The sequence below is a fragment of the Clarias gariepinus genome, chromosome 12 (genome assembly GCF_024256425.1).
Source record: "Clarias gariepinus isolate MV-2021 ecotype Netherlands chromosome 12, CGAR_prim_01v2, whole genome shotgun sequence".
Lineage (NCBI taxonomy): Eukaryota > Metazoa > Chordata > Actinopteri > Siluriformes > Clariidae > Clarias > Clarias gariepinus.
The window spans coordinates 31514550-31526901 of NC_071111.1; the positions used below are offsets into that span (position 1 = coordinate 31514550).

The following is a 12352-nucleotide window of genomic DNA, read 5'->3' on the forward strand; positions in this document are numbered from 1 at the left end:
TGAGTTAATGTCATGCAGCAAATACGTTCATTGCCAAATGTTCTTCTTTCTGTTTTAGGGGGTTTCAGCTAAAGGAAGGTGTTGTAGATCGTTATAGTGGGTGATGCTCATGTATTAAACATGTAACAGGTTTGTATTCATCAATTAGTATAAAAGTATTTTTAATAGTTTCTTAACAGTAAAATCTGAATGCTTAGCAATGTAACTTCTATCTCTTTTAGCTCCCAGCTAGTGCGATGCGATGATATTTTCACAGAATTGCTGAATAAATTCACTGTGGTTATTCATAATTTAAAAAAAAATAGTACAACAACAATAGCAATTGTGTAGCAAGCACGGTAATGTAGTGGTTAGCACTGTCGCCTTCCACCTCCAGGATCTGGGTTCAATTCCTGGCTCGATCCCGTCTCTGTGTGCATGGAGTTTGTATGTTTTCCCCGTGCTTACAGTAAACTTCTGACAACCACAGCTGCCGTTTTTTTTACCGTAAAATGTACAAATTATTTTATTTTTTTTACAGTGTACAGTGCTGACCAAAAGTATTAAGACAACATGGACAATTAGCTTGAGCCTATCTTGGCTGAAGAATTGTAAGAATTAGAATCAGCTGGTTTAGTTGGCACGGTGGTGTAGTGGTTAGCACTGTTCGATTCCCAGCCCTGTGTGCATGGAGTTTGCATGTTTTCCCTGTGCTTGGTGGGTTTCCTCCGGGTACTCCTTTTTCCTCCCAAAGACATGCAGATTAGGCTAATTGGCGTTCCCAAATTGCCCGTAGTGTGTGAATGAGTGTGCACTAATTTCCACAATATCATTTTTCATAAAAGTTGTTTCATTATTTACATTTACAGTTACATTATTTGACAAACGCTCTAATCCAGAGCGATTTACAAAAGTGCTTACTAAAGTGCTTATTTCTCCACTAGATGGCAGTAGATGATTTATTACAATTGCTAGTACTGTCTACTCAAACCTGGTTCATATCTACAAATCCTTTCCAACTGGAAAACCTAAATCAACAGCATTTTCTTAACAACACATTAATGATTTAATGTAACTCTTTTTTTAAATACAATTTTTAATGAATTAATTTTCACAGTTACACTGTGTTGTAATAACTGCAGCTAGTGCTGACAAATTTAATGTATTTAATGTATATTTGTTCATCTATCCATTGTCTATAATGTACATTTACCCCCAACACACACACACACATACACAAAACACACACAAACACATTGGCGTCTTCAAACCCCCAACCCTGGCAGTGGGAGGCAAGAAAACGTAATATACTGTACACTGATAAGTGTAAGTCAAAACAAAAGTGACTGAAGCTTTGTAGTAGGTGTCACTGAAATACGATACTTTTTATGCATTTATGTGAACACATTTAACAGGAAGCTAAACACAAAAATTAAGGAGAAAATTTTTTGAACTATTACTATAGTTATTACTATTATATTCTACTTTTAATGTAACTTCACATACTGTAGATGTACTGCTGCAAAAAATAAGCAATAATTTAATCCATTTACATATGCTTAAAGTTCAACATGGTTTTCTAAATTGGTTACAGTATTAAAACGCGGAAAAAAGTGGAAAAATGTTAAATTATAAAAATGTATACAACAGATCATAACAATTGTTATAATCCAGACCAAACCTTAGTCTTAAAAATTCTCCAGAGGGATATATACCATTGATTATTTTTGCTTCTTTTGCTTTTGGTGCAATGGGGAATTTGAAAAAGTTGGTTCCTAATTTTTTGTTTTTTTCCTTTGAAAAATTATGTGAGATTGGGTTTTTCTATATTATGAAAGGTTTTGTCCTTATATTGGTCAGAACTTGCTCTTTCAGTTTATAGCTTTACTTTTCATACTTTGGAAAAAGTTCTGATTGAATATCTGCCTGAAGTTTAATCTGCACCATAAGTCAAGTCTAAATGTTGAGTACTAATGCGCTACTGTCTCAATGTAAACAAACACCTGCACCAATAGATATTAATTAGAAAAGATAAAGTGAATATTTTTACTGGGATTAGTTCATATTTTCACTTTGGCTGAAATAACAGCGCTGAAGTGGTATAAGTGAATTTTAACACGCTGGAGTGGTTTTAAGACAAAACTTCATCTTTATCCTTTTATCTACTTTTTCCATTTCTCATCTGTGATTCACTCTCCGATTACCGAACAGGGAGTGTATTTGTCTGACCACCAAAGAAGGACAACTTAGTGTAAACAAGGCGTAAACATATAAACTTTTCTAGATCCCCACTTTCTCATTGATTGCAATAATATGAAATGACAGTAATTTTGCACAATTTACTAAGTCACCAATCCAGTGGAAACCAATACCATATAATGTTCTCAAACCAAACAAAATGTTGTGGATTACAGTTCAAAACAATTGACGGGGTTTATCTGTGTTGCAGGCAGACATGCAGTGGGCTTCTACCTCAACTGGTTACATTAAAACTGATCAGATTATTTTAGCTTTAACTCTTTCTACAAACTATTTAACCGTCAACGGCGGGTAGTAACGCGAGTATAGAGTAAATGATAGGTTGTTTACTAAAACAATAAGATTGTCATATTGCGTATTTCGGTATGTGTGAGTGGATGAGCGCAGGTGAGGTCTGACATGCGCACTCGCAGCTCCGGGGACACTGGCCCGAGGTCCGAGTGGAGAATTTCGAATTGACGGAGTGTGTTCTGCCATTTTCACTTGTCGGAATTACAAGTTCGAATTTCTCAGCCGAATGCAACACACTCTGTTTAGTATATATCTGCAATATTTACATTAGTACGCTGTTTCTAGACATTTGGATGAGGTGTGTATTATTAATATTATTACTATTATTATGATGTATTGCTTTAACCTGATCAGAATTAACAAAGGGATAAGAGTAAAACAGAAAGACCGATGAGTGAGGAAGTGAAGTTCCGCGGCGCCGGTTTCTGCCCGGATGTGTTTGTGAAGCGCACAGGTTCTCTCTGCGTCTGTTTGAGATGGCGCTCAGTGTGTGAGAGAGCGAGGCCTGCTTGTCCTTCTGCTGATTAAAGCTAGTTCTGTAGTTCGGTAGTGTGTGTGTGTGTGTGGACACGGCGGAGACGATGGACGGAGGGAAACCCTCGCTGGTTCTGGTGTGTCAGGCTGTACAGGCGCTTTATCACGACCCGAATCCCACCGGGAAGGAGCGAGCCTCGGTGTGGCTGGGGGAGCTGCAGAGATCGGTGAGCTGAACACACACTCACACTCACTCACTCTCACACGGGCCTGTGCAGCGCCTCGCTAAATTATTACACAGAACGTGTGTATAACCCTTTAGAATAGCGGATTAACTCCTTCCCGCGGTGTGTGTGAGAGAGATACAATGTGTGTGCGCGTGTGTACTTTAGTGTTGAGTTTTTTCCTCAGTTAGCATGGTGGCTAAAGTGAGCGGCTCGCGCTGCACACACCGGGCGCAATGTGTGTGTGTGTGTGTGTGAATACACACACTCAGACCGCTCTTGCTTAGGGTTAGAATTGGAATTGTATTAAAATGTTGTTGTTTTTGCCACACATGGCCTGGGTTCCGTCAGAAACTAACTCTGTGTGATTTGACTAAGGTAAACATGCTAGCTGTATGCTAACGAACAGAGTAGCACTGACACACGCAGCTCAAGCTCTGAACATTTCCCCCCGGACCGGACCGGACCGGCCCTCGTGCACACGGTGATGATGAGTTATTCACAGAGTAAACGTGATTTTTACTAATAAAGTTTAATTAACTGTAGGAATTGTACCGTGTGTATGAAAACAGGAAACGGAGTAATGTAAGTGTTTACTCAGTGACAGTATGAAGCCGAACAGGTGTGTGTGTGTGTGTCACCATTGCTGTTTTTACTGAAACCGTGTCTAATGCCGCCTTTTTCTTGCTGCACACCTCCTCAGCCCGAACACGCCCCCTAGTGTCAGTCTTACTGCAGACATTCACACCTTCATTTAAAAGCTATAAAAACCTGCCATTTAAAGTTCAATAAATGACCTCCTGTATAAATGCCTCGAAATATGACCCACGTGAGGGTGTAAAGCAGTGCATGTGTCTGTGTGGTGTGCATTATATTATACATTCCTTATAGTAGTTTACCACAGAAGTGGGTGTGGTCTATACCGGAAGTTATTTATTTTTATGAGAACTCAAACCATATATCCAGGAAACACAGGAAAGAATAAAGTACTGCTGGAAAAAGCAGTTATTTTTATTCCACATGATAATACAGTGTTTCCCACAGGTGTTAAAATTCTCCAGAAGGATATATACCATTAATTATTTTGTGATTCCTTAGCTTTTGGTGCAATAGGGAATTTAAAAAAAAACTGGTTCCTATTTTTTGTTTGTTTTTTCATTTGAAAAATGATGTGAGATTGAGTTTTTCTATATAAATCAATGAAAGGTTTCGTCTGTACATTGGTCAGAACTTGCTCTTTCAATTTATAGCTTTATATTTTATACTTTGGAGGACCATTCTCCCAAAAATCTCTGATTAAATATCTGCCTAAGGTTTAATCTGCACCATAAGTGAAATTAAAATGTTGAGTAAAGTGATGTTATGAACATTTGTGTTAGATTTAGTAATCTACTTTAAAATAATCTACTAATGTGCTACTTGCTCAATGTAAACGAACACCTGCACCAATAGATATTAATTAGAAAAGCTGAACCGAATATTTTTATGATCATATTTTCTCTTTTGCTGAAATTACAGCGCTGAAGTGACTGATGATCTAACCATAGGCTAAAAAATACTACCAATTCACAATATCACATGTTTTTTGTGGTTGATCTCATTTCTTTTTTTGTGTGTGACCAATAATATTGGTTCTACATGACATATCAGAAAACCCAAATGCACAACACACTATCAACACACACCAACAGGACTTCTGTATAAGCAGTTTATTTATTTATCATATTAATCCATGTTGCCCCATGGATCTGTACTGCTTTTCACAGTACAGATCCTCCTGATTTTTACAGTTTAAAACAGTGTTTCTCTGCAGAGCATGTGCGACTGTCAGTACGCCTTTGTTCTTTTTATGGCAGCTGGCATCCTCCTGTATTTACTACCTCTCAGTACACCACTCTCGTGCTATACCACTCCTGTACCTGTTTTTTCAGGTTGTTCGATTACAGATGGCAGATGGACAGATTTTTAAAATGGGTGTCCAAACATCCTTCTCATCCATTTTCATGAGAAATTTGCTTACTTTGCAGTGCAATTTACTTTAAATCAGCTGGATGTTCAGTGAGTATTGGGAAGAGTTGGTGGGAGCAGTTTTAAAGCCCCTCCTCCTTCTAAACTGTCATGTGAGCTCTAACCATTAATGCGGCAGTGCATTGTCTATTAGTGCCTGATGGGCAGTGACCAGGCTGTGTAAGAATCTTTAATTTATTGAGAGAAAAACCTACTCACGCTGCACTTGCTTTGCCCTGCATTTTAGGCTGATCCATCCATCTATTGAAAACTTTCCAACTTCTTGTCAAGACCATAAAGGTTGAAACCCTACAGTACGTTGTCAGCTGTCTGCCTGCTGTCTAGAGACGGGAAGAATCAATTCAGTTATGAATCCAAATTCTTGCTGATTAACGTATCTCCGTGTTGGCTCAAAAATCGATTTGTAAATAATTTATTACATTTATATTAGAGGTTCAGTGGTCGATTAGCTAGTGACCAGGACCGTCGGGTTTTCAGTTTGATCAGCCATGACGATCTACTTCAGATATAATCGATTCTGTGCAGAGTGCACAAGCTTCTGAGCGCTGCAAAACAAACAATTTTTATTTCATCGTAGGATTGGATTTAAATGGAAGAATAGCATCCATGTAAACCTTTTGTGTTTGAAGATAACTTTGGGTCATGATTCGCTCCTTGTACAGGAAATGAGCTTGGGGGGGGGGGAAAATCCTGTGACTGATTTTAATCTGTTCAATAACCCAGAAGTTCAGTATAATATGCTAAATATTCACTGCTAAAATGCTGCCATCAGTCAGGCTTGTATGGTGGTGTCTAGACCCCGCCTGAGTTAAAGCCTTGTCTGAGTAAAAAGACTGGTCTGATGAGGTGAAGTGTAACACTATATCTGTCAATATCTGGTACTGCTCATTGGTTGGCTAATACCTTACTTGTGGTGATGCATGTTAGAGCAGAGTGAAGAGTGATTACAGTAATGTGCTGAGTGGTCCTTGTGGAAAAATAAAACGGTTCACCTTCAGGATCACAACGACCTGAAGCTCACAGCCAGGACTGCATCAGGACAAGAAGATCCTGAATGACGTTAATTAGGAACAGCTGAAGCCCAGGCCTGTCCGCTGTGGAGAAACCAGAAGAAAGCCTAAAAATGTAAGACTTATCTGAAAAGACTGGAAGATGTAGTCGCTGCTAAAGGTGTTTCTACAAATGAATATAGTCTACTTCTTTAATGATACTTTTCATATACATTTATAGTTCATTTACATAAGTACATTTCTAAAAAAAAAAAAAAAAAGCTAAATAGGGTAACTTATTGTTTAATTAGTTTCAAGGTCCACAATAAGTATAACATTTCTTAAAGATCTGGAAGTACCAACAACAGCATCATCTGTTAGCAGGGTTAGCATAATGTTATCGTAGCATACAGATACCACATACCATTGAGTATAGGAGCCTGAAAGAAGTGATTCATTCATCACCTAAGTGTGGTTTACTACTTCTTATCAAATTATTTTAGTATTATTTTTCCAGGCCTAAAGACTTCCTACATTGCAGCATATTTTAACTGTGAAATTTTGGCTTTGTGGACTAATCACCCCACTGTGGAGCTGCCCATTGTCCAGCTGGTTCATTACCCAGACAGAGGTCTCGGGTCTGTTTGTGGCTGTTCTCACAATGTTTTACTCCCTTAGCCTAAAATACTTAATATTTTACTTAAATATTTTAACAAATAATAAGTATCACCATGGGTTGTCACCTGTCTTTCTGGAGGTGTTATGTTCAACCTAGTGAGTATAAGGAAGCAGAGAGCCTACTTTCCACTGGGTTGCTAAATATAGAGGCTACATATCCATCTACGTTTTCCCTCGGGTGGGGGGCGGTGGTCTTGTTGACATGGCCTGTTCTGTTAAACTGTTGCAGGGAAAACACTTGTACTTCAACTGTAATCCTTAAAATACCAGCAGCCAGTGTCCATACAGCTGCTTAGCTGTTTTACCCTGAAAAACCCATTACACCATTTCTACCCCACAGTTCCTTTCTACTCTTGTTGTCCTTTCACACGCCCTTCATGGCAGGTCAATCATGATGTTCTTAAGCTACATCTGATAACTAAACGCTAACAGACCAGTTCACACCACGGTCAGGTGCTGAATCGCAGAAGCTGTTGGGTTTCTCCAGAACTCTACTGACACTACGTATCTCACATGCTGTGAGAAGAACGCAAAACAGTTTAACAACAGTTTATCCTTTCTGAAGTAGTTGAGGAAACGCTGTGCAATCCTGGTTAGATTTACAAAGCCGTTATTGCGAGAGTCTGCACATCTCAGCAGTGTGTGATGCCTCCTACTTCAAGAAAACAGTGTTGCTGCAAGCTTGTGATTAAAAATGCAAAAAAAAAAGTTGTTTGACTCCAAAAAAAGTCATGTCAGCATGTCAATATGGGACGACTGATACATGTGTAGGTGCTGTGATTTAACAATGCTTTCTGTTAATGTGCACTTAAGACTTGTGTTGTGTTGGAAAGTTTGACTTATAGTAAAGTAATGTAGTCAACATACCCCTCTGCATTTTTCACCCAAACAGAGGGAAATAAACAGGAACAGCTGAGTCTTGTTTACTGTGTCCCATCCCGGGAAACAGAACAGGTCTAAGCAATAAAGGGTTAAAGTGGGCGTGGCTCTTATGTAGGCCAAACTCTAGGCTGGGGAGGAAAAAGTTTTCCCCTTTTACTCTATTCAATCAAAAGTTAATGTGGGAGAAATGAGTCGGCCTCACCGGATTTAATGAATCAGTCCGCATGATGACAGATGTCTGTCCTGTAAAGCTGTCCTGATGGTGAATAATCCTAATTTTAGAAAATCTGCAACAAAATAGAGTTCACAATCTAATACAGTGGAAAACAGTTCTGGGACAAAATGGCGCCCGGGATTTCCTGAACATGAGATTTATTTCCATAAGGCAAAGTTATGGTTTATGGCCACATGATGGCAGTGTGGGAAAGGGGACAGAGATTTAGTCAATTGGATGAACGAGAACTCATCACCCTCTATAAATGTACAGTGGAACCTCGGATTACAAGCATAATTCGTTCCGGGAGTGGGCTTGTATTCCAAAACGGTCATAAACCAAATTTAATTTTCCCATAAGAAATAATGAAAACTTAAATTATTCATTCTACAGCCCAAAAAAATAAATACATAAAAATAATTAATACAAAATATAAAGTAAAAATAAAACAAATTAACCTGCACTTTACCTTTCAAAAAAGTAAAAAATAAATCCCGGCAGATAAGCGCTTCCCTTTGTGCACGCAGGCGCTGCGTGGCTAGAGTAAGTGGAGACTCTTGCTTTCAGCCCCTCCTGTCTCTCCCTCCTCATCTTACACATTAAAACTTTCTCTCTTGTTTAAACACACACACACATTAACGGAAAGACTGTTGTTCTCCTCTAAATTATTAAAGCTTCTCCGCTTTTTTTTATATTGCTCGCAACAGCGTAACAGCCCGTTAATTCATGCTCGTGTAATGATGAGATGGACAAACTGGTCGATGCCCGTTCTTTTATTTTCTGCATTGTCAGGTTATAGTACAAACTTTCAGGTGGATCCTGCACTTAAATCTAACAAAAAAAAAAACTACTGAAGAACAAAATTCAGGCTCTATATCCTAACTTACATCTCGCATTTGCGTTCACACACGCTGGACTGCATTACCCACAATGCATCTCCCACACTGGACTGCACTCCCGTAAACAGGGGTCATAAATCAACGTCTCTCCCGCTACACTGTTTTATCTGAATTTAGCAATAAACATCGCTAATGACACTTGTGTGAGCGCAAACTAACAATCACTGCTGTAAAGTAAAACAAACAAACAAATGACCCAGCACCTTACCTCTGAAAAGATTTACGACATAGTTTCTTTAGAGAGCAGAGTGTGGCTCTTGCCTTCATTTCTGTGCGCGCGTGTGTGTTTGTGAATGGGGTTTCACGGGGTTTTTACGCTCGCATGCACGTAAACACCGCAATGAGGAAGAAAATGGGTTTTTAACCTCTGTGTTAAGAATTTCTTTTGCCTTACTCGCACGCACACACGCCTGTTATAAGAAACAGTACAAGCGCTGTACACACGCGCTTCCGAACACAAAATAAAAGGTTTTTACACACACACGGGGTCACAATGTTATAGTAAACAGTACACTCGCGAACGGATGTTGATTATACCAGTAAAAGACGAGCACTAAGACCCAGCAGGGGAGACGATTCCGCAGCGCAAGAGAGAGAAAAACCGTTGGCTCAGTTGTGATCACGTGACGCTCGGCGTCAAAACAAGAAGCACATGCGTGAAACATGGACTCGATGCTCGTAAACCAAGACAGTGCTCGTTTTTCAAGTAAATTTTTTTATTAAAAATCTTTGCTCGTCTTGCGGAACACTCGCAAACCGCATTACTCGTAAACCGAGGTTCCACTGTAGTCTCGTTCTTATCTCCCATGACCACTGAGGAGGATATCTGTCCAATACACAGTTAGGTTATATTTTAAAACATGCTATAAGATCTACGGAAGTACCGGTCACCATTCCTCTGCTAACATCACCTCTCCTTTTACTCAAGCAGCCTTTTATTACCCAGCCATGAATAAAATGATAAAATTATATATAAATATACTGTTAGTAATTTTACACTTTATACATATTTTAATTATGAAATAATAAATGAGCTGTGATTAATACAATCATCAATCATGTGCCCTAAAGTGGTATATTTGTGTGATTAGGTTTGAACACGGTGTTTCATGAAAAGAACATCATACCAACAGTGAGACAGTGGTGGTTCAAGTCCACCTCTGAAAGGTTTAAAGAAAAAAAACAAAAAATATGGTTTTGGAATGTGATGGGTAAAGTCTGAACTTAAATCTGAATCAGATCCTTAAACAGGCTGTTCGTGCTGAATAAAACAAAAGAAAAGTAGGCCAAAATTCCTCCACAGAGATATGAAAGACCAGTGATCACAAATACTTAATTACAGTCGTTGCCGACAAGGCTGACCCAACCTAAGTTATTAGGTTTAGGGGTCATTTACTTTCGCACACTGGGCCAGGTAAGTTTGCGCAGCTTTTTTTTTCTTAATAAATGAAATCATAGTTTTAAAAACGGCATTTTGTATTTAATCTGGTTATCTTTGTGTAATATTAAAATTTGTTTGATCTGAATTGTTAAAGTGTGACAAATATGTAAAAGAAAAATAATAATCAGGGAGGGCACAAATAGTTTTTCATGGCATTGTATTGAATTTACACACCTTGGGTTTAATAAAATGTAAAACATGGTAATCTATAAAATGGCAGAAAAAGGCTTTTTACACAGTAATTAAAATAGAACTTCAGAAAGGAATTAAGAGTTTATATTTAGTTTAGCATTGTTTTGACAGAATATGATGCTAAATATAAAAATTTATACTTGTGCACTGGTGTTTCTCTGTTGCTGTGCAGTTCCACCGCCAAACCACTAGCTGGCAGTGGCCCGTCTGTTCTGAGGGTTTGTTTTTTAGTGTATTACAACAATGGCAAAATGAATCTGAGTGGATTTTGATGGAGTTGGAGCTAATAGGTTACTGTTACTTTTGCTGAAATACATGTTCAATTTAAAAAAAATAGAAGCATAGAACGGACCATAAATGCGTTGGTACTCTGTGGATCGATCACAGTTGTTGCGGTCTGCATCGCTGCAGTGAGTGAATAAATTTCTTGGAAGGGGCACGGCCGAGTGCACGTATGTGTGTCGACAGCATAACAATGAAAACTAATACCATGTTTACAGATTATGTTGCCCAAAAGAAGCGTGTAAAGGGGAAAAAGCAGTGGGCCTAAAACTGAACCCTGTGGAACACCAAACTCCACTAAAGAACATGCAGAATAATCACTATTTTAAATCTACATAGGCTACTGATAACGATCAGTCAGGAGAGGGCTGTTCCCTTAATTTCTACTACATTTTTTAATCTGTAAGAATACTATGATCAATGGTGTCAAGCTGCACTGAGGTTGAGTAATACAAGCATAGTTACGCAACCCAGGTCAGAGGTCATTTACTACTTTAACAAGCGCTGTCTCTGTGCTGTGATGGGGCCTAAATCCTGACTGATACAGTTCATGTATGCTATTTCTATGTGGATATGAGCATAAATAAATTGTAAGTTGTTTCTGACTACAAGAGACCTAATCAGCCTTTCAAGCTACTAATTTTTATACTTTTCTTTTTCTCTCTCCTGTACAGATGTATGCCTGGGAGATTGCAGACCAGCTCTTACAGTTGAAGCAGGATGTTGAGTCGTGTTACTTTGCTGCACAAACCATGAAAGTGAAAATTCAGACATCATTTTATGAGCTTCCCCAGGAGACACACCTCGCCCTGCGTGACTCTCTCCTCTCCCACATCGAAAACCTCAAAGACCTCTCACCCGTCATCATCACACAGGTAAAAGCCTCACAAGCAGTTCCTTTTCCAAACTTCAGTCTGATTGACTGAGCTCTGTACCAGTCTGCTGAAAAGACTAGTGGAATGTAATCTCCTGATAATTTAGCTTAAAGAATGATTATTGTACTGACAGCATCATTCTTTTTAGTGAAGGTGAAATATCTGATGCGTTTAAACCAAATTAAAAATTTTGGGCTGCAATTTTTAAAAAATCTGCTGAGCCACATGTTCGTGTGTTTTGAGTCACGTTTTTGTATGTTTTGACCCCCAGCTTGCCCTGGCGATTGCTGATCTTGCACTGCAGATGCCGTCATGGAAAGGCTGCGTTCACACCCTTATAGAGAAGTAAGTATCATCAGTTTCTAAAGACTTGATCAGGCACATAAACATTGACTAAGACTGAAAATGTGACCGTTTAACCTCATACAAGGAAAAAGACTGTTACCGAGCCTAGACTTGACCCCTCCAGATCATAACCCCGCCTCCAGGAGCTTGTACAGTGGACACTGTGCATGATGGGTGCATCGCCTCATGTACTTCCCTTCTTACCCTGACCCTTCTTACCCTGACTCATCACTCTGGAATAGGGTTGGGCACCGGTACCTATATAACCGAAACAGAACGCGAATTTCGGTGCGCCATTTC

At 39.0% G+C, this 12352-nt stretch overlaps 1 protein-coding gene across 1 annotated transcript in view; it reads left to right on the plus strand.

The window, feature by feature from the left end:
• Positions 1-2958: 2958 nt before the first annotated feature.
• Positions 2959-12352, plus strand: part of tnpo3 (transportin 3) — a 37711-nt gene continuing 28317 nt past the window's right edge. The window contains exons 1-3 of the mRNA XM_053508737.1: positions 2959-3230; positions 11507-11707; positions 11979-12052. Coding sequence (XP_053364712.1) covers positions 3111-3230; positions 11507-11707; positions 11979-12052 — 395 coding nt within the window. The 5' untranslated portion in view covers positions 2959-3110. The remainder of the gene's footprint in view (positions 3231-11506; positions 11708-11978; positions 12053-12352) is intronic.